This window comes from Bactrocera oleae, chromosome 2 (genome assembly GCF_042242935.1).
Source record: "Bactrocera oleae isolate idBacOlea1 chromosome 2, idBacOlea1, whole genome shotgun sequence".
NCBI lineage: Eukaryota > Metazoa > Arthropoda > Insecta > Diptera > Tephritidae > Bactrocera > Bactrocera oleae.
This window is the reverse complement of record NC_091536.1, coordinates 6,235,268-6,258,479: the sequence shown is the minus strand read 5'-3', so window position 1 is coordinate 6,258,479 and position 23,212 is coordinate 6,235,268. Positions and strand designations below refer to the sequence as shown.

The 23,212-nt window shown below is 35.0% G+C and overlaps 3 protein-coding genes across 3 annotated transcripts; 2 read left to right on the top strand and 1 right to left on the bottom strand.

The window, feature by feature from the left end:
• The first annotated feature begins 9,788 nt into the window (after positions 1-9,788).
• On the top strand, positions 9,789-11,106 carry Spt3 (Transcription initiation protein Spt3). The gene has a single exon (XM_014239133.3). It carries the CDS (start codon positions 9,881-9,883, stop codon positions 10,973-10,975), a length of 1,095 nt encoding a protein of 364 aa, XP_014094608.1. The 5' UTR covers positions 9,789-9,880; the 3' UTR covers positions 10,976-11,106.
• Positions 11,017-12,832, bottom strand: Zif (Zinc-finger protein). Its single transcript, XM_014239132.3, has 4 exons — positions 12,535-12,832; positions 11,736-12,466; positions 11,545-11,679; positions 11,017-11,481 (listed from the first exon to the last, which is right to left on the bottom strand). Exons 1-4 carry the CDS (start codon positions 12,679-12,681, stop codon positions 11,103-11,105), a joined length of 1,392 nt encoding a protein of 463 aa, XP_014094607.2. The 5' UTR covers positions 12,682-12,832; the 3' UTR covers positions 11,017-11,102.
• Positions 12,833-13,599: 767 nt separating this feature from the next.
• KLHL18 (Kelch like family member 18) lies at positions 13,600-17,209 on the top strand. The gene is made up of 7 exons (XM_014239125.3): positions 13,600-14,022; positions 14,096-14,796; positions 14,865-15,011; positions 15,086-15,229; positions 15,335-15,449; positions 16,046-16,400; positions 16,464-17,209. The coding sequence occupies exons 1-7, from the start codon at positions 13,747-13,749 to the stop codon at positions 16,589-16,591; spliced, it is 1,866 nt and encodes a 621-aa protein (XP_014094600.3). The 5' UTR covers positions 13,600-13,746; the 3' UTR covers positions 16,592-17,209.
• Positions 17,210-23,212: the final 6,003 nt, after the last annotated feature.

Sequence of the window (23,212 nt, the reverse complement as noted above, 5' to 3'; positions counted from 1 at the left end):
AGTTGAGCGAAGCGCGCGAAAGAAAAACAATTTGTAAACGTGTTCGGGCATAAGTCTTGCCATGCTGAAATGCCAAACAATACTGAACAAAATATAACATGAAATAACATAACAGCTTGACACGACTCACTCGTGATCTGTCAAAAAAAGGCTATTGAAAAAAGTACCTCTACTTGAAGCACCCGTTACATAAATATATATAAATATAAATATATGTATATGTATGTATTTGCACAATCGCCAGCAGACGCTATTGTAATTCTCACGAGCAAACAATATCAAACCGACATGCAAGCAATCACACATGCACACTTGCATATGTACATCTGTGTGCGCAAATATGTTAATTACAATTATTTGTATGTACTTGTATGTCAAACAATTCTTTTAAGGATTTGCTGTTTAATGGAATTATTTCGATGGCGAATCATAAATCAATGCGCGACTGACGGTCAACTAAGCGATTGACGAACTGACTGCTGAACTGATGCACTGTCAGGTTGATGGGCTGTTGGACTTGTGAACTTATAAACTTATAAACTTTTATGTAAATGTTGTCACACGCATACATACATACATATGATACAAATCGGCTGTTTAAAAGGAGTGTCGCACAATAATTTGCGCCGACAACAAAAAACGTACAACAAAAACAAACAGGCAACCGTCACGTCCGCGAGTGTACTGCATTCAAATGCGCAAACGGCCTGAGCCGGTGCAAAATATACCGACAGACAGATAGACATATACACAAACATACTTTAATATGAGCGGATAACTTTCAATCAAATGTTTTACGCTCATTGACTACACATATATATGTACCTACACATACTTATAATATATATGTACATATATGTATGAGTGAGTATGTTTGCTTGCATATGTAGTTGTCAATATGCAGTTAAGTAATTCATTACTCGTATGTAATTAGTCAAGCAATCGTAATTCATTATTCGATAATTATACTCGAAAATTACAAGCGTTGTTATTGTATATAATTGAAAGAACATACATACATACATACATTTGAAAAAATTCCGATTTTATTACAGAGCTTTAAAAAATAATCAAAAAAGCACGAGTTCTTTTGTGCACCTGTAATGTAATTGATGTGTTTTGTTCTCCCAATTCTACACTCATACCTTATGGCTTATTATTACTTGTACTTATATGTTAAAGTGAGTTGTCATAGTATATTATCTGTGACTTAAAGACTATTGAATTCTTCACACCCCTTATTTCGATACATTTAAAGCATTATCTTTCCACTTTTTTATACCATTAAATTTGTAAGCGTATTAATTTATGCTAGGTTAGTCTGATAGGCTCGTGATAAACGCAAGACCAGTTTTGCTCCTTAGCGATGTCAGATGGAGTGCCGTTAACAATAGGTTCTGCAGCCTCACTATCGACACCTCTTCCACTGTTTCATACCGTGGGTCAGCCAAGGGTTTGAAGCGTGGCCATACTAATGCAGCTCTTTGCACATGACCTTTGCAGTTTTGCTTGCTGATAGATCATTCCATCGAACTTTAAACATCCTTGTCATGCTGCTGTCCAGATCATCGTAAAGGCAATGCATGGGTTTACCAATGTCGGTCACGTTAACGGGTGACAGCTGTACACCACTTTTGACAATCTCCATTATCCATTATCTTTATTATCTCATTGAGATCGATTCCTTTGTGACCTGGCAATGCGGTGGAAGTATAGTCGCTTCGACATTCTCCACTGCTGCCCTGCTTCCCAACGCACTTCTGGTCGATATGCGATACTAGATTACTACCTTAATTGCTGTTTGGTTGTATGCGTAGGTTTTAACTTTGGATTTACCTGCTGATGCATTAGAGGCTTTCCCAATAGCAAAGACGTCTACTTGAAATATACTTCATTGGTCCAGTAAATTAAAAGACTGCCTTATGCCTAACTCTGAACAATATATCCCCGCACCAACTCCGTCCTCTATTTTCGAGCCTTCCGTATAAATGTGTAGTGTGTTGCGCGGAGCTAATTAGCATACCATTACGTCTACCATATTTTTCTATGTTTACTCTGAACCTTCTTTCCCAGTTAAAAAGTGGTGTCATGTAGTCAGTGCTTGCCAAATCGCCATTAGCCACCGAGCTATGCCCGAATGTTCTATGTATAAACTCTTCTGCAACCAGTAATTGCTTGGCAGGTTTAGTACTAGTCAAGCGTATTAGATTCTCTCCAATTTCTTGAAAAATACATTCGTTTGCAATGATCACCTCTTTCTTGGTTCGATAACTTTTACCGCCAAGTCACTTTTTCACATCTAAAAACCTAGACACAGTAAGTGCTCGCATGGTCGCTAAATCTTGAAAACTCTAAAATACCTGGCTGTAAGAACACCTTTTTCGTCAATTCCCTTTACAAATCGTTCATGAATCTGAAACTACTGGAACTCATATTCATCAATGGTGGTTTTATCCCCTATATGTTATCAGGTTCCGGAAACTATTTATAAGACTTTGTTGACCGGCATGCTTGCTGTGATCTTGTTTTACTGACGTAAACGGAGATATGTCCCCTATTTTCTACTTAGCGTTAGGTATTGTGTAGTCCAATACACACCTAATGCTTTTCTTTAAAAATACAAATACCTATACGTGTAAAGTATGGTTACTAAGCGATATGTATACGTCAACCTACTTCATCAAATATAATTCCTTTAAAATGTTATTCAGAAGTAGTTAGTATTCAATCTGTGCTATTCATTACTTCGTCCAGTCAGGGATGTGACTTCGAACTTAATCTTTATAACTACCTTGCTCAGCCCTTCCTCATGTGAATATTTCTGTATCCGATTCCATTTGATATCCACAAAACTCAGCTTTAAATTATTTATATCGGTTTAGCCCGTTTGTTTTACATCTAAATAACACTGTTCTCCTCCTGGTTTATAGTCCGTTTCTCGCTGTTCCGTTGTTACTCCTTTCTTCTTAACTCGAATAGGAATATCGCGCTTCACGCATTTGATTTCATACTTGTTAAGACCGGATCATGTGCAATTTTCGGAGTACGTTATTTAGCTGATTTTGTTTACTACCACAGTCACTGCGGTATCAGCAGCATATCCGGTTTCAACAGTTTTAAGTATCTTCTTAGATATCTACATAGTCTTGAATTCCTTCGTCTGTGTCATATAACAGTAACCTATTCGCTAGTTAGTTGGATAGATATAGAGATATTACAAGTTGTCTTTCGTTCCAAGGATTGTATCATATGTGCGCAATCGGCTGTTGAAGGCGTTTTTCACATCGAACATGATTACCGCGCAGTATTCTTTACAGCTATACATACATCCACCTGATTTCTTCTATTACTTTGCTTGCGACCTTAGTGAGCTTCTGGATTGCATCGATTGTTGATGTTCTTACTTGTTTTATTTTCCAATTGGAATCAGTGTTACAGAAGTACGTTGTTCATGGAAATACTTGAAATATCAGAGGTTTGAACCAATGCCGCTATAGAATTACTTATCTACCATAAAAATAATTTGATTATAAAAACTATATTATTCTCAATCTCATATCAGACATACCAAAGTTGAGTAATAGAGCCGAGCTCGAACCGAATGGTTCATATTTATTGATGGCTTTTAAAGAGGTACTCTACCCAAAGACCCAATTGATACTTTTACCTTTTATTTTCTTATAGTTTTTGTATCCATATATCAAAAAAAAACTTGGCCCAACGCAGTATATGTGGGTGGAGAGAAGTCACTGGAAAAGAGGCGCAATGGGCGAGTGTGTCGAAGTTAGGTTGGTTGGAGAGTTTTCTGTAAGGAGCACTTCGCGAAAGCTTAGCTTATGTTTGAATCTCAATTATCATCTTGTCTTCTAGCACTGGATCAATGGGTCTCGAGTGCGCTAAGTAGGCGTTGGTTGATAACTCGCTTTTGTGCGACTATGAAATCGTTTTGGTCTAGAGTAGAACGCAAAAGATTCACTGAACTACTTAACTTAACAACTAGACATCTTAACTTAACCTAACCTTATAAACCAACAAAATTGTAAAAAAAAAATGGAGGCAACTAAAAAAGAAAAGCCGATTTTGTCTCTAACTATCACTTTATTGATTTCATACGATAGAGTGATGTCTAAAAATATTCAATTAAATCGACTATTTTGAACTTGAGATTTTGTGACGAACGCATCGAAAAAATTGATTTCGAGAAAGACACGCTTAGAGTTTCGTCGTCGTCTCAAACCAGTCTAATTGCCACGACATTAAACGACTTTAACTATGAAAATAAATTGAATTTTGAATAACTAAACTCTCGAAATATGATCTATTTTTTTCAAATTTATAGACTAGACATTTATACTCACCTAATGTCTAATTTAGTTAACCCTAAGACAGGCTAATTAAATACCAACAGCTAAATTGCTCATTATATCCGCAGAATTGGATTACATTATAATAACGAAAAACGATCGAAGATTTGTTTAATAACAACAAATTCACCAAAATTCAATTGCACCATTTAACAGTATTTTGCTTGTTTTTGTACAACTTTCTTTATTTTTTGTTTTTTCTGCTTGCCAAAAGATTCTTTTCAACACTCGAGACAAACGCTCGAATATCAGACTCGCCGTTCGGACATCAATTGTTATTATTTCATTTTCTTGTTGTTACTTTTGTTTCTTTATTGCTTTATATTCAATCACTTCGGAACGCTTGTCAGCCAATATGCAATGATTTAAAGTGCTCGAGCGTGACATTTTTATTCACTTTTGCGGCATTTATGCAGAAGCCGAAAAATCACGAAAGCAACCTTTTTTGCGCCTTTTGGAAGTTCTTTCACACACACACACTCAACGACACAAGCATTTGGCTGCAAATAGCGCAAAATGTTGGTGAAAAAAGGTAAACGTAAAAAAATTCAAACAAACCACGTAAATTCCCTGTGGAAGTTGCGCTTACTACCGGCTAACCGACGCTGCGGCTGAGGCGCGGAGGGCGGTACTGCTGGGCTCAAGCTCTGGGCCTGACGCTGGTTGTTACACACACATATTATATATATGTATGTAGATGTACAATACATATTTGATGTGGGCAAAAGAGCACCACGTCATTAATATGCACTGCAGCGTGTGGCGCAGCTTAACCTGCGGGCCTGAAGTCCCCTTCGTCACCCCGCCCCCCTCACACACGCCAACGGTTTGTTGATTTTTAGAATCAGAAATTTCCAGCGATTCCTTGCTTGTTTGCATTGTTTGGTGAAAAAATACATATTTTTTATCGCTATTGTTTTGTATTTGTTTTTTGCTGTTGTTATTGTTGTATTTCGTGAAAAATATTATAATTTTTTATCGCAATATTTGATATTTTGTGTTTTTGTAATTGTTGCTATAGTTGTTGTTGCTATTGCTGTTGTTTTTCACACATTTGTACATTAAAATTTCATTATATTTGGCACATTTTTAATCTTGCAACACCGATCGGACACGTACTACGTGCCGCCACAGGCGCTGGCACTGGCTCGCTGGAGTTCGCCAAGCCGCTTGTAGAGCACGTGTATACCACACACACACACCAACAAACCAACACGCACACATATAAGTGCGATTTGATAGCTTGCAGCTAGAAATTCACGCTTTATTTGTTTTGCAAAATTTACATTAAATAAGTGAATTAAATTTAACTCTGTATTTTGTAACCAGATAACCAGTTGCGTGCGTATGTGTGTGTGTTGAATTGAGTGCACATATCTCATCTATGCACATATATATATATTTGCTTAATAACATAATTATTATATTTTAATTTACCGCATTTATTAATATATACACATGCACACACATGTACATATGTATATATACACATATAAAATCACTGCAAATATATTACCGCAAAATGCAAATATTTGCCGCGCAAACAGCGGACCTGAAATAAAAACCTGTAAACTATTATGAAAAACTAATTTGAACACCAAAATGGTTAAGGAAAGCTCAATTCCAATTTTAATAATTTAATATTTAAATCGTGAACGAGAATGTTGTGACTGAAGTTTAGTTAGGTTAGATGAGGTGAGGTTAGGTCAAAATAGGTGCAATTCAATTCGAATAAATTAGGTTAAGTTATGTTAGGTTTAGATCACATTAGGCTACATTCTATTAATGTCGATTAGATTAGATCAAGTTAGGCTCGTATAAGGACTATTAAAAAAAATTTTAGAATTAAATTGAAGGGTTTTTTGAGCATAATTTGAATGATACGATTCAGATCAAATATACATCGTTTTGTTCGATAACTTGTTGCGATTTTGAAGTCAATTTCATAATGCCCCTGTCATAGAAGCACTCGTCGCTAGTGGCAAAACTCAGGCAGTCAGTTTATACAAGCTTCTCTTGAGGGAAATCTTTTATAAGCAAAATCCACCGGACTATAAGGGCGATGCATAAGAATCTTCCAGAAGCTCCCGGTGCGGTGATGAAACATAATTAATCTCCTTCCTTCCTTCAGATGGTCCAATTTTTGTCCGTAATGGTACGAAAGTAGAGGATTCCCTGACTTTGCGGCTTAGTTATGGCAATTTATAGGATTTGCATTTGGCCAAGGAAATTTATGAACAATAGTTAGAAGTGTATAAGGATTCCAAAATAAGTGTATAAGGAACAAAATAAAAGCGACGCAAGAAATTTTATAACTATGGATGACCTTTGAAACTTGGATCTATAACCATGATCCTAAGTTGTAACAAGAACGTTTACAGTGAACTGAAGCTGGTTGTTCAGCTAAAAGAATCAACTCTGAATACTATTGCAGTCTTTTGGATCAGCCGGATGAAAAAATTCGTGAGAAAAGAACTGGTTTGCAGCACAAAAAAATCATTTTTCATCAAGGCAATGCACCTGCTCACAAAGGTGTGTTAACAATGACAAATTTCAACGAATCAATCAAACGTACTTTAACGAATTGCTTGAGCATAGAACCAAAGACGAAACGATTCACCTAAATTTTTAAGGAATATCAATTATTATGCTGCAAAGGAATCGAATATCGAGACCAGCAAAACAAATATCGACGTAAATTTTTGTGGAATAAAAACCAAAACATGAAACAAATTTGTGTTTCTCTGAAGGATCTTAGCAATCAAGGTAAAACAGGCTTTTATTTACAAATTCGTTGTTTTTTTTTTGTTGCTTCCAGAGTTGCCTTCAAGCTGCTAGTTCAACTATGTACATCCACTTAACATTATTCCTTTCTAAATATGTGTCCCTAGAGCAACAACAACAACAAGGTCTCCCTGTTAACGAACAAAAAGTGAAGGAAAAAGGTAAGAGGCAGCAAAAAGTGCATTCAACTCCCTTTCATATTCGCAGTCAGCGATCGGCCGCTGTAAATTTCCAGTACAAATGGGCTAAAATCGAAAGGTTAAAAGGAGTCACTTACACATACACACACACACACACACATACACATGCATACACATACAGTTCTAGATACGATTGCAATGCGCATTGCCTTTGCAAAGCAAAAGAATTCGCTGTTGTCGCTGCGCTAGCCACAGTTCTTTTGAATAGATTTCAAACTGGTTTTGCGTCGTAACCGCAGAACAGAAACAACAACAATAACAGCAACAACAACGAATGATGCACTTGCACATTTATTTGCAATCTCTTTGGCAGTAGCTTCATGGTTAATAGGTATCGAATGCACTGTGTGGTTTGGTTGCGGTGTCGACTGTCCCACCTCAGCTTTAGCAGTCCAGCGCTGTACTCCGCTAGCGCCGGACGGGTCTCCATGTGCTTGAATAAATGCATATAATATTCTTTTGTCACACTGCGTTTGCCACTTCGTTCATTTAACGACGCCGCCGCCGATTATCTAGGTAGGCAGCAACCAAAAACCATAGTCATTATCACCGCCTCCACCGCAGCCTCTTTAAGCGTAAGGCTTGCATTTCAGCATACTTGTAAACTCTTTTCAAGGTCGCTCGCAGACAAATTTGAAATGTGAAAACCCGCGGTATTCTTCTCTTAAATTGCGAAGATGATGCAGATAAAAGACATGGCTATTCACGACTTGTTTAAGTGGTTCGCAGCAATGGCGGGCGGTGTGGTGAACGGACGCACTTAAGCCATCAAATAGCCCATTGTGTTAGTTAGCTGTGTGTTGGATTAGCTAGCTAAAGCTTGATTTTTCTCAGTTCTCTGTATTCTTCAAAAACAATTTTTTAATTAATAGATAATAATCTAGACGGATGTCTAGACCCTTTTTGGATCGTGCAGGCTTGTTTCGTTGGGGTCGTACCATAGGGAAAGAAGTGTTAGGTGAGTTGTTGTCACGCAAGGAGGACATAAGTTTAGTATGTCAAGACGATTCTGGATAAGAAGTAGTTTAACCTGCTACAGTATCCAGAACGAAGTTGCGCGAAGGTTACTCTGGATGCGAGAGGCAACTCAAGCTCTTTTTCTGCAATGGATAATGGTTGCATGCTAAGGATACCATTCACTGGAAAGGAGTCAGTGAAGATGTTACTAGCTCCACTGTGAATGGTGTTCAGTGCTTGTCGGTAAGATACTCTATGTCGTCGACGTAATCTAGTATTGTTCACTGGATATTACTTCAAGGTGACACCGTTGCAAGCAGTTGTCTGCAAAGGTGATTTCTGTGACTGCTTCCGCGCAGAAACTGCCTGGAGAGCAGTTTGTTATGCTCTTTAGTTGAAAGCATATGGGCCACGCTGTCTAGGTATTCCATTGGAGACATCAAGAGTTGATATATCTGTAAGTTGGCATGTTCAGTTCTTCGTCAGTCTCTTACCTTTCTTTTTTCAACAGGTGTTGTTTTCTTTCATTTCAGTTTCTTCTGTAGACAACGATCTCTCAGCGGCGTCTGATGGCAACTTAGCAGTCTCTTTTCTTTATACTACAGTCGCTGAAAACCGAAACCAAATATGTAAGCGACAACCCAAATAGTGAGAAATGCGGACCTAATGATTTCTTATACCTAAGTATGTATATCAAATCTTGAATTTATGTATATTTTTAGGTCTGACAAGAAACAGTTCGTCCATTGTCGGATACCCTTTTGATATATGATTTATGACATATAATTTAAACCCTCAACCTGAGTCATAATCAGTCTTTTCTTCATTAAAAGTTTATCCACCATCATACGAAAGACTCCCTCTGCGCACTTAGAATAGAAAGGCAGCAATATGACTTTGTCTTAATGAGGACAGCAAGCGGCCGTAATGGAGACATCTTCGTCTTAAGGGATCCGATCTTTCTGGTTCATATGTACTTTCCAGAAATATTTTTATATATTCGAAAAAGCATTTTACCGTTAATCAAAGCACCATGTTGATCATCTTGATATTTTCGATACGATATTGGATAATATTCAATTAAAACAAATGACTTAAGCAGCAAACCGTTGCTCAAAAAAAAGATGGTACAAATTGGAAGAAAAAAAAACAGACATAAAAACGGTAAATATAAATAAATCTATATACGTGTGTAAGTATAAAATATTAAAATCTATGCAGATTTCATTTGGTACGTATATTACCTAGTTTAAGCTTCGTAAATAGTTTCACAATCAATATTTCCTTAGTTATTAATGTAATATCATACATATTTGATAACAAAATAAGTCTTTTGCACTTATACATTTTTATTTACATTATAAAATATTGGCTCATAATTAATTCTTTCATCATACTACGCCAAAAAGCAAACCTGAATATTTAAAGGCGCTGAACAGCTGCTCGTCAAATAACGACCCTGTTTTTCTTTCTTTCTCTCTCTCTTTCTCTTATACCACCATTTCGCAAAAGTTTCGCATTGAGTGTAAACAATTGTATTTATTTATTAGAAAAAGCTTAAAGTATAATACATAAATGAATTACAACAACAAAAGGCCGGCGCGTCAAAACTCAACAAGCTTCAGTGCAGCCTCCGCCGGCACCAATTCGGATGGCAGTGGAACTACAACTCCAACTTTACTTTTGCAACAGCAGCCACAGACTATCGCATCACCACATGCATTGCAGCATCAGCTCTCCAATAGCAGCACCAGCAGCGCAGCTGGCATAGCAAGTGGACTTGCAGCTAGCACTGGAGCTGATGATGCGCCCGTCACATTGTTGCCCGAAATTTCCGACATCATGCGTAGCTTTGGAGATAGTGATCAGCCACGCATGGAAAGTGTAAAACTGGTCGAACATATACTGCAACAACAATTGCGTGGCATGTTCAACGAGGCATCGCTGGTGGCTATGCGACGCAAAAACAGTCCATGTCCAACGCAAGCAGATTTTGAATTTTTAATGCGCAATCATCCAGTAAAAATAGCACGTATGCGCAAACATTTGAAGGATATGAAGATATTAAAACGCTTCTTAAGCATACGCACTGGACGTCCACAAGATTTTATGGATGACACGGAGCAACAAGAATCTGAGGATGAGCTCGCCATAGAGGTGCCAGAATTGTTCGATGAAGAGCGCACACGTAGACTCTTTCGTGCAGACCGCATTTCGCAGATACTAACTGGTCAACAATATTTAGAATTCAACGAAGCGCGCAAGACGTCCTTCTACTGTCGTCATGGTGAAAAGATTAAAAATAAATTTCGTCGTTTTCTCGATTTGCCGCCAGATCTACGCATACCAACAACCACAATGAATATTTTGGCATATTTTGCACATGAAACCATCGCAGTGATTGTAGACTATGCTATATTGACGCGCTTAAATTCGGAGAATCGCGTAACGGAACCATATAGTCGTATTACATCGACAGGTGCTTCGCCGGCAATGTTGCACATTTGCCCCGAAGTAACACAGGGACGTGGCATGGAGGTGGTACGACCCATTAGTGTACAGGAGATACACGAAGGCATGCGACGCTTTCGACAGATGACCAGCAAGAAAATCGGTTTCTATCGTAGCTCATGTGATGCCGATTTTCGTCGCTCTTTTCTCGCCATATAAACACGTCAAACAATTCGTTTTTGCAGTAACTCCAGTTAATGTTGGATTAAATCACTTACATATATCTCTATTTCTAAAATTAAGACTGCTCACATAAATAAAGAGTATATGCCTAAAATTCTGTAAACTAATTCATTATCTGATCCACTAATTGATTTAGACCTGCTGGTGTTGCGTCAATAGCATATTGATCCTTGACGCCTTCTTGCTGATATATTCCGTCCTGATATATTTCTTCCACATATCCTCCTTGAAATATTTGTTCTTCACATCTTTCTTCCTCATATTTTTTATCCTCCATATCTAGAGCACGTACGGCGCTTTGATGCGACTTCGTCTCCTTATGCTGTTTCAAGTGATGTTGCAAGCGAAAATCCTTGTCACAATATTCACAGTGATAAAATTTGATGTCAGCATGTATTAGTTTATGTTTACCAAGCGCATGTTGATATGCGAAAGCTTTATTGCACACATCGCAAACGTAGGGTTTGACGCCGCTATGTATGCTGTTGAGAATAAAATTTCATATGAAGAAATGTTGTTTGAAATTTATTAGAGCTCTTACTTACGCTTCATGTGCCTTCTTTACACTTTCATAGAAAAATGTTCTACTACAGAAGGAGCATTTAAATGGCTTGCCACCTTTATGTTGGTACATATGTTTGCGCAAATGCTCGCGGAGATGAAACCGTTTATCGCAGATTCTAAAATGCAGTATTTGAATTGTTTCAATTTGAAAGTATTTTTTATAAGCACTTACTCGCAAGCATAACGCAACTCTTTGTCGTGCCTTCGTCTATGCTCTGTCATGCGACCACGTTTAGCAAAAATATTACCACAAACATCACAAATATACTTTTTATTATCATTGGATTTAATCTTTTTCTTATAGGGACCTCTTGTGAACGACATTTTATCTTCTACGTCTTTTGCACACAACCCAGAGCTTACTGTATTATCACATTCTTCGGTTTTATTCGTAGTTGCTGAGGTATTCTCTGTAACACATAATTCTTTTACGCTTTTATTATCTGGACTTACATCCAAGTGTTGTAACTCTGTTCCAGACATGCTAGTTATTACATTACTTTCGGTATAAAATTCGTCCAAGTACTCTGGTTTGCATTCGTCTTCATTTATTTCAAGATTTTCCTGCTCTTCATTTCCCATGTTAATATCATCAATGTCGGAAAATGACATTTCCAACATTTCTACTTTCATATCTCTGCTATTACTTAAAATGTCTTCATTGAGGTAAATCTCTTCCACCGCCGCACTTTCGTGGACCAAGTCTTCGAACTCAACTTTCACAGAAGTTTCAAGGGATCGGTTTACTTTTTCATCGATTTCGTTGCCACTCCTTTCTTGCTTACGATAGGCTTCAATTATCTGATGTGTATGTAGGACCTTAATTCGAAACTGGTAGGCCAAACTAAGTGATAACTCGCAACTCTTACAAATACATTTCGGCAATGTTTCACAGATATTCGCCTGACATGAAAGTAAATACATTAAATTTCAATATTATGTCGTTGCAAAATATGTAGAATGATAACTACCTTTTCCAGCGTTATGCCTGCAATGAGACGCAACATTTCATTCGGCGCTTCTTCGCCTTCGTCCAATGGCTCATATAGGGATCGCAGCTTAGAAGTACGCGTCAAGCATATACGACACATTTTAGATCCTATGTCACTCAATTTCATATTAACGACTTCAAGTCTACTTATTGTTATATATTGTATATTGATGACCGATTTATAATAAATTGTTACGCCGCTCTTTTTGTTTACACTTATTTGAATTATCTTTTATTATATTTTATTGGCAGTATGAAGAACTTGTCATTGTTTTTTCAACGATAAACAGCTGTTCCTGACAGCTTTCAATTAGTGTTGCCAAACTGGAAAAAATTTATGAGAATATGCGTTTTGTATAAAGCGTAGATAACGTTAAAGTAAGCTGTCTTCGATTCGCCAAGCATTGGAGAGTAACCAATCGGACAAACTGTACGAAATGTTGAAGCAAACAGGTAGTACTTTTGGTTCAACCCTAGCGCGTGTGATACATTCTTGGTGAAGAAAGTCTCTTTTACGTGGCAGAACACGTTTTAAGAAGTCCTTAGTTTTGTTTTTTATAAACTATTATAATTGATTTTTAGTCTTCATTTGCCATTTGAGCCATTCGCAATAGTAAAACTGACAAATATTTACAGTACGTTTGCAAAAAACTCGATTAATGCGATTAATTGTTCAGCGTTAACTCGTAAATTTTGTATAGAAATATTGCTCTACTTTTGAAGGGCTGAGGATCACCGCCTTTCAAAACGTGAGTTGTGGGTTAAACGCTGTAAAGTTTTAAAATCTGATGTAAAACAATCAAAAGACAGGTATGATAATAATAAAATACTCGTAATTCCGTCAAGTTCGTTTCAATCGGCTTGAAATTGACAAATCTTCTTCAATCACACAACCTTCAATCTTAAAAACCCCAACCCCTTAAAATTCTTATCTGAATATTGTCTGACTACGTTGACGTAATGCGTTTGCCACATTCGTTTACGTCATCACATTTTATTCTCCTAGCTTTTCCACAATCTGGCTACGTTTTTTCAGACGAAAATGGAACAAAACAGAGAATAATAAACTTTCAATCCTTGCATTCGGTAAATTTATTGGTTTATATTTTTTTTAATGATACGTGAAATCTCAACATATTGAGCGTAAAAATCGATGGAATAGCTCTCGTAACCGAAGTATAACCTGAGCGCAATGATGGAACAGTGGCAGGAACTTGGTATGGGGAGATTAACTATTTCTGGGTGCGACACTCAATCGTCATCCGAAACAAAACAACAAGCAAAGCCACAAACATCTCAATTGGTACAACAACAAAGTTTTTCATCAATAATGGATTTGCCCGATTTTGGGGACTGCAGTGATGACCACAAATATGTTATCTATAAGCATGATGATTTGTTTTGTGAAAGTTATCCGCTAATGCGTGAAATCCGCAGACAAGGCAAACTTTGTGATGTTACTTTAAAGGTGAGCTGTTCACTTTTGATCTTAAGTTTACCTCAAATTCTGCTAAACTACTTTTAAATTATTTCTCTTTCAGGTTGAAGATCAGTCCTTCTCCGCACATCGTATAGTGTTGGCTGGTACAATACCCTATTTCTATGCCATGTTCACCAACAATATGGCCGAGAGCCGTATAAAGGAGATCACTATGAAAGAAATTGAACCGAACGCACTCGAGAGTCTCATTAATTACGCTTACAGTGGACAAGTGCGTATTGACAACCAGAATGTGCAAAGTCTTATGGTGGGTGCATCGTTTTTACAATTGACTAAAGTGCGTAATGCTTGTGCCGACTTCTTGATTTCACGATTTCATCCGCATAACGTTTTGGGCATCCGTCAATTTGCGGACTCTATGGGTTGTACCCATTTAATTGAGGCTGCTGACAAGTACATCGATCAGAATTTTGCAAAAGTCGTACAATCCGAAGAGTTCTTGAGTTTAGATTTTGGTGAACTAATCGATCTCATACGACGCGATGAGCTTAATGTACCCAGCGAAGAAATCATATTTGAGGCCTGCATGAAATGGGTAAAACATATGGAAGAGAAACGTGCTATACTTTTTCCACAAGTGTTATCCAAAGTACGTTTACCGTTATTATCACCACAATTTCTAGCAGATCGTGTGGCACGCGAAGAGTTAATACGCTCTTCACATCAGTGTAGAGATTTGTTAGATGAAGCAAAAGATTTCCATTTAATGCCTGAACGACGAGGATTATTGCAAAGTTTCAGGTAAGTAGATGAATTTGATTTTAATATATGCGGTGATTTTATAATAAATTAAATTGTTCATTCATTAGAACACGACAGCGCTGTGGTGAGTTTATTATGGGCCAGATTTATGCAGTTGGTGGACTAGCTAGCAATGGTGAATCGGTGAGCACGGTGGAAATTTACGATCCAGTTGTTAAGAAATGGGAAATGGGCGAACAAATGTCGATGATGCGGTATGTGTGCAATGTTAGAAGAAAAGTTAAAAAAATTCAGTTAAATTATTCGTTTCTTCCTTTTAATTTTGCAGTTCACGTGTAGGCGTCGCAGTTATGGACGGCAAACTGTATGCTTTTGGTGGTTTCAATGGCACCGAACGTCTTTCCACTGTAGAGGTATACGATCCAAAAAAGAATAAGTGGGCACAGGGACGTGCAATGTTGTGTAAGCGCAGGTAAGGTATCATTTGTATATATTATTTCCGAAATATTTTCTATCTGTACAACAACAATAGCAAGTTTAAATGCAAAATTATGACTATTCATTTTTATTTCTATAGTGCCGTTGGTGTGGCTGCCTTAGACGATTGCATTTATGTTTGTGGTGGTTATGATGGTGTAACATCTCTCAATACAGTAGAATGTTACTGTCCAAAGACTGATATTTGGAAGACGGTAAGTGTATATGTATTAATTTCGAAAATGTATTTAAAAAATTTTTTTTTTTAACATTTTTATGTTTAATATTTTTGTTTCTGTTTTGATTTTTCACTATTTTTTGTTTTGACTTCGCTTTTTTTTTGTTTTATTTCTCTTTTTTTAATTTTTTTAATTTTTTTTATTTATTTAAAATTTTTTATATTATTAATTTTTTTTCAACACTTGATTAATTTTTTGTTTAGTTTTTCCATTTTTTTTTTATCTTTCTCTATATATGTACTTTTTTTTATTTTTTATTTCTTATGTTTTTTTTTAGTATTTTTTATTTTTTTTTTTTATATTATTTTATTTATTATATTATTGTATTTTTATTTTTTTTTATTTTTTTTTTATTTTATTTTATTTTATTTTATATTTATTTTTATTTTTATTTTTATTTTTATTTTATTTTATTTATTTTTTTTTTAGTATTTTTTAATATACAATTTTTTATTTATATTTTTTAATTAATAATTTTTAATTTTCCTTTCACCTTTTATTGATAATTTTCTTTGTTAATAATTTATTTATATTGCTTGCCTTTACTCAGCCCATTTTCTTTCTTTATACAGGTGGCACCCATGATGAAGTATCGTTCGGCAGGTGGCGTTGCCGCTTTGGGAGGTTACGTTTATGCGCTTGGTGGTCATGATGGACTTTCTATTTTCGACTCGGTCGAACGTTACGATCCGGTCAAAGATGTTTGGCTCAAAATGCATGCAATGTTAAATCGTCGCTGTCGTTTAGGTGTTGCTGCGCTAAGTGGTAAGCTATATGCTTGTGGTGGCTACGACGGCACATCATTTCTGCGCTCAGTTGAGGTTTATGATCCCATAACGGACACTTGGAGTCTTGTAACGCCTATGAATTGTAAACGTAGTCGCGTTGCTCTAGCAGCCAATATGGGAAAATTGTGGGCGATTGGTGGTAAGTAAAAATTGTAGATTTTATTTATACACGTTTTTTTTTTATATTTGTATTGATTTTCAGGCTACGATGGTGAGTCCAATCTATCGACAGTCGAAGTCTACGATCCCGAAACGGATAAATGGTCGTTTGAACCCTCAATGTGTGCGCATAGCGGTGGTGTTGGTGCTGGTGTTATACGTAAACAATAATTAGTTTCACTTATTGTACCATAATTAGTAAGAAATATAGCCCACAATAACATTAGTTTATTCTTATAGGTAATTTATTTATGTTTTTAAAAAGCATAACTGCATTTGCTTGCCTTTTGTCGAAATTCTATATGTGTCTTGCTATAATGTATGTTCTATTCGCACGTAAATCATTCCAAATTCTATAGAAAACACTGAAAGGAAAATATAAAACTCAAATAAGCTAATGGCTTGAAAACTTTAAAATTAGATATTTACCAAGCCAAAATGTTACATCGCTATATAAAAAATTGTCAATTGTATTCAATTAAAGCTAATATCAAATGAATAAAACAAATACTCTTTTGTCGGCTTTTAGCGAACATTTTCGATCAAAAATCTGCACATTAGGCACTAATTCTAGTAATTGTACATCCTAAAATTTATGTATGTATGTATGTGTTTGCATAAATAGAATTGTAAATTATTGAACTGAAGTAAACACGATGCTTGAAACTAAAACAATTATTGTTGAGAATTAGCACTGAAAGTTTTAGAAATTAGAAAAAATGTATTTATTACACAATTACATTGCATATAAACCAATAAAAGTATATCAATGCAATTACGCCCTCAGTAGATATGTAGTATACAATTCTATTTTCAATTCACTTCCGAAATGCTTAGTGTGTCACTTCCCCATGAAAAACAACACAAACGTATGGATGAGATTACCCATTGTTATCAGTGTGCAAATATTAAATTTGCCGCTGTTCATGCAATATATCGATTGTGCACTTTTGCAAATTGGCTTAAACGCTCAACAACCAAGCTGTCTGCCTTTGGCTTACATGCCCGCACACATGTGCATCTGATTGTGTGTTGCTCAGCTGCAATTGCAACAGGTTGTAATCAATATTTGCACAACAATAAATTGGAATACGTCGCGGACGCTTTGTTTACTTTACAGGCTTTTATTCTTTGCTATGCAATTTACCGGCAATACTATCAACGTATTGGAGTGTATGTGTAAATACGGCTGATGCCGGTTGCAATTGCAGTTTTGCATTGTGGGGGGTCGTGAAAACATATATTTTTTATATACACACCTTTACATACATATATCAAATACTCAGTACGTATAACAAATGCGTAGTATTTTTATGTTGGTTATTTTTATTTTCTTATTTTATTACTTCCGCTATTTGTTACTACGAAATTTGTTATCATGATGAAGAAGACAGAGTGCATCGTAAGGCGTGTATTTTTTATCATTTTGAAATAACGGTTGCACCCTGTCATTGTTAATTTGAGAAAAGGCTTGTAATTGGCATATACTTTTCGCTGATAAGTTCTTATCGATATTAGTGCTTGGCAATTTAATTAATTTACGCAGTTCCAGAAATTGTAATTAAATTATTTTAGATATAAAGAGATATTTATACATTGATATATGTATATATACATACAATCATACGTGCGTATTTGTTGTTTAATATGTATGAAAGTGCGTAAGCCATAAATAGCACATAAATACTATTAAAGCACTGTGTCAGTTGTATAAAACAAGATTTATATGAAAAAATGTACAAACATAGATAGCACATATATATGTTTGTATGTGTGTTTTCATGAAAATATTATAGCCCTTCATTTATAACAATTTACTTGTGGGCGTCTAATTGGTTTTCGCACAATAAATTTACTTTTTGTTGACATATGTGTAATAAAAATTCAATTTGTCTCTGATTGTTGGGCAATTATGATGTATAAATTGAATATGATTCTATTTCGTTATATGGTTTATTTATATATATACAAACATATGTTTAAATTTTAATTAAAAGAGAGAAGTATAGTTTTGAAAGACCGAAAGTCGTCGTGGAATATTAGTAAAATAGAGAGATGATAATATTTTGTTCCACTGTAGATTGCAAAATTTATTTCTTTGAACCTTGTAAGCCGAGATTAACAAATTCAGAGCTCAAATTTCTTAACACATCAATAGATTATTTAACTCCTACTCTAAACCTATAGTATAGTATAAAATTGTATGTATTTTATAAATATGAGAAGAAGAAACCATAGTTAACGAACTCAAACCTCTATAGACCTACGTCTTAAATATTCGAAAATAACTGCAATTAAAAGGCTTCCGTACGCTCAATCGATTTGTATATATATCTGTATATATAAAAAACTCGGAGAAACGGATATTAGCCATCTCAGCAAATTTGTTATAGGCTGAAAGCGCTTTGTCGATGTGTAAGGGTCTTATGATCCAGCTTTATAGGAGTTTTTGGTTTTTGTTTGTGGTACCTACAACGGACCGGCGTTCTAAGCTGTCCAAATGAGATCTTTTTTAGGATAGACCTTCCCATCTAACTTAACCTGGATCAATATCTACCCTAATGTGAGATCGATATCTCAAAAATTTAGGGACTAATTCGCGTATATATAGACGGACATGGCTAAATTGACTCAGCTCGTCGCGCTGATAATTTATATACATATTTAAATACTTTGGAAGGTCTCCGACGTTTCCCTTTGATGATATAAACATTGTTGCAATCTTAATATACCCTGTTTTGGGAATACATATATACTAAAGTGGTCCTAAAGTTCAATCGATATATTTACAGTTTTTCTTGGCCAATAAAATTATATTGACTTTTTCTTACTTATACTTTTCTAACATTTATTTTAGATCTCTCACGTTTTTTTGGAAAAATAACCGATATATTTTAAAATTGTATCGATATTTTGAGATTTTTGCCTTGATATTTGAAACATAAAACATTAAAAATTTTGTGAAAAATCGATATATTTACATTTTCTATAACATTTTATCGGTTTTTAATTTTTCAGCCAAAACTCTAATCCATTATATTCATATTTATATTTTTACTTAATATCGGTATTTGTTATACTTTTCTAATTTCTTTTTTTATATTTTCCTTTCTTCTATTTATACATATGTATATTTAATATTTTGTGATCTTTAATAAGGTATTGAATTGTTAGAAAGTGTGGAACCACGTGGATCAAGAGGTTTAATAAAACAAGAGCAGTGAACTAAATCCAGAAATAATTCAGAAGCTCCGCTATCCTTCCTCAACTGTCGATTAAGTAGCTGTAAATGCAGCAATAGCAACCGCGCATCACAAACAATGGTAACATACTGTAACGGCAACTGCTTCCTTCATTGTTTCAGCTACCGCGAAAGCACTTAAACTTGCCCCCAATTCATGAAAGAGCCTCCGGCCAAAGGTGTTGTTCACAAAGGTTTGCAATGGCAACAACAACAAAAAATGGAAAACTATAAAATCAAAAAACGCGAGAGAACGAAAAGTCACTGATAACGGTAAACTTTGAGAATTTGTATAGTGGCCAGAGGACAACAGTTTCCGTCTGAGGGAAATTTTTATGGACAATTTAAATGCAAATTTCTGGCTTTTTATGCCTTGTGATTATGACGCTTGCTGCCGCCGATAGTGTTGCAATTTCGTGCAATTTCTTCGTATTATTAGTTTTTATTTTTATAATGCGTTAGAAATGAAATGGCGAACATGGGCGCAGAAACAGGCAATTAAGCACAGAGTTGGTTTTTATTTCTCTATGCATGTCTATTGAAGAAGTTAAGGTTTTCTACAAATTTATATTTTGTTATTGTACGCACTTAAAATCCGGACCGCTTTCGGTTACGTGGACCCGATTGTCGTGGGAACTCTGAGTAGTAGTATCTCATGGTTACTAGCAATTTTTCCGTATAAGTCTTAAGCAAAAAAGCAAATCTGTTTTTCCACTGGCAGCCTAGAGAACCGATCTGATTTAAAAAAGACTCGTAAATTAGTTGTCTTGCCAACAAAAACACAATATAAGAAATAATTACAAAACCACTGTTGGAAAGATTTTCAAATATTGTTATTTTTCATTATTTGCAAAGCTATTCCAAGGATCATACATTTTTTATTAATAATATCAAAACAACATAAAGACTAACATTACGTCATCAAGATAGCAATCGTAAAATAATATTTGAATACCTTACATACATGTATGTATATATTCATTAAAATTTTACTTATTTTAATATTATTTATTAGCACTATCTTTAAAAGAGTAATTTATTTTAAAGAAAAAAAAAATATTTTGAGGCATGAGCATATGGGAAAAGCTGGGCGAGAATTTTAAAATCGAAAAGGTCAATCGCCTAAATAAACAATCTTCATATGAAAGCACAAATATTTGCTTATAAATCGTTTACCATTTTTATTCGCAAATCTTTCGAGGCAAGTATATTTGTATACACAAGGGTAGTACGATATATCGTTCTATTTTCAACAGAACTGAGCCAACTGAGTTTTGACTTTTTTTGTAATTACTTCATAACTTTTATTATTTTTCTTGAAAAATAATCGATATATTTATACTATATATATATATATATGTATATATAATATATGTATTCATATTTATATCGATATTTTGGGAATTACACTTTTTCGGCCAAAAAGTTATTTATAATATTTTTACTTTTTTATTATTTATTGATACTGATTTTTTTTATCACCGATAACATATAATCGATATTTTGTGATTTACACTTTTGAAAAATATTCGCTTAACATTTTTTTTTTAATTTTGTGAAAAATAATCGCTTTATTTAAATTTTTAATTAAACGAAAATTTGTAATCTTTACGCTTTCAACAAAAACCTAATGTTAAATTTTACATTTTTCGTTTACGCTGAATATAAAAACTGAAACAATAATATTTTCTTTACGGATATTATTTTATCAACATCTTTGACAAATACTTTTCTAAAATTTTGCTTTTATTCATTTATTTTTTACCTTACTGATAGACTTTAAATTAATCGAATTTTTGTAACTTATGACTTTAACTTTTGCAAAATGATCTTTTTTACATTTGATTTCATTTTTGTTTTTTTTTTTTTTTGGAAAAACAAATGATTTATTGAAATTTTTTTACTAACAATTATAATTAATTTATTTCTAGAAAAATGGGATGCATACTACATAAAATAAGCTGCTCTTTTTCTGTTGAGGGAATTCACACTTCTTTTTTGATTACAATATATTATATATAAAGTTATCACATGGTTGCCTTTTTGTTCGAGTCCAAGCAATTACGGTTCATTTCGGATTAATTATGAAGTACAATTTTATGTTGTCCAACGATCTGACCCACCGTCCAACTTCTTTCCTTAGATTTATTGATATTTTCCTTGGGACTTTTCAATTTTTAGCGACTACCGATATAATTATATAACACGTTCTTTATGTTACTCTTTCTCAAGATCGACCGTGCTTTCTCACATAATTTTTAGGCAAAAACCTGAAATCTGCGAAACTCCTTGCCAAATCCTCGACAACGCTTGCTCGACATATGACAGTAACCTTTATTTAGCTGACAGTTGATAGAAGCAACGTTGAATTTGAATCTATTAAAAGCGTAATGGACTTATGTAACAGTACTCGTATTCCTAACTGTGTGGGTGCCTTTGCGCTCTGCATTATAATGAGCAGCTCAGGGCGCTCGACAGCAGGAAAATTGTGATTGCTTGCGGCCAAGCTAATTTAGAATGGAAACGAAAAACAACAACTCTAATAGCATAAAATATTTTTTCAGCCTTTTATGTTGCATGCAACAGTATACTCTTATGCGGAAACTGTATACATGTAGTACGGAATTTAAAGACGTCACTTTCAGTTTCGCGTTCATTTACCTGTGCCAGCGACCCTTTGACGACTCACAACACTCCAGCTGTCACAACTTTTGTTGTTTTCAATGATATGTTATGCAATGTTCCTTGTAGTAAGCGAATGCAATGTGACGCTGTAATAGTTCTACGACTTGTTATTGTTGTTTTACATGTGCTAGCATCAAAATCTCGCCTTCGGCTACAAATTCACACGTTCCTTGCAAGCGCCATTTTGATGCTGTTGCACCTATTGTAACGCACCTGGTTAACACTTATTGTTTTATGTGTGTAGGTGTGAGCTTGTATTCAAGTTAAGCGTTAAAGTTAAGTGTGAAAGTCGAGTGGTCGGGTTGTTTGCACTTTGGAGCTTTACTTTTCCTATTTTTGTAACCCAAACCTCGTGAGCAAAATGGTCGGATGAGCTAAATATGAAAGTAGATATACGTTAGGTGCTTTTTTGATTTTCAAAATCTGCTGTTTTTTATTTAAAGTCAAAACAATACTAAATGTAAAATCTTTTACGTCTGCTTCCGGGATGTTCATGATAGTCACTTCATCGCAGCCCTATTATCAGGATTATTTTTCGTAGTAAATTTTGGAGACTTAAGAACCAAGGTCCCATCCGCCCACCAAAATTCTAAAAATTTCAAATCTTATATTATCAAAGACGGGCTAAAAACACTAGGTTAAACCTTGAGTAAATACCTTTTTAATTCTGATATCGAAACCCTTTCTTTTGGTTAAAAGAAATTTCGAAGTGTTTGAGAGATAAACTATAATAGCATTTGAGCTACAGTCTTTACTCTCGCAATATGTCACTTTTTTAAGATTTCTTATATCTGAATATCAAGCGTGGACTTACCGATAATTAAAGTAAAATTTGTTTAAAAAAGTGAAACTTCGCTCTTCCTTAT

What these genes read in the sequence shown, in the direction of transcription:
- KLHL18 (XM_014239125.3), top strand. Translation starts at nt 13,747, where the DNA reads ATGATGGAACAGTGGCAGGAACTTGGTATGGGGAGATTAACTATTTCT. An exon ending in TTTGTGATGTTACTTTAAAG is followed by an intron (nt 14,023 to 14,095) that starts GTGAGCTGTTCA and finishes TTTCTCTTTCAG; the next exon opens with GTTGAAGATCAGTCCTTCTC. An exon ending in AGACTGATATTTGGAAGACG is followed by an intron (nt 15,450 to 16,045) that starts GTAAGTGTATAT and finishes TTCTTTATACAG; the next exon opens with GTGGCACCCATGATGAAGTA.
- Zif (XM_014239132.3), bottom strand. Translation starts at nt 12,681, where the DNA reads ATGAAATTGAGTGACATAGGATCTAAAATGTGTCGTATATGCTTGACG. An exon ending in CAGGCATAACGCTGGAAAAG is followed by an intron (nt 12,467 to 12,534) that starts GTAGTTATCATT and finishes CTTTCATGTCAG; the next exon opens with GCGAATATCTGTGAAACATT. An exon ending in GTAAAGAAGGCACATGAAGC is followed by an intron (nt 11,482 to 11,544) that starts GTAAGTAAGAGC and finishes TATTCTCAACAG; the next exon opens with CATACATAGCGGCGTCAAAC.
- Spt3 (XM_014239133.3), top strand. Translation starts at nt 9,881, where the DNA reads ATGAATTACAACAACAAAAGGCCGGCGCGTCAAAACTCAACAAGCTTC.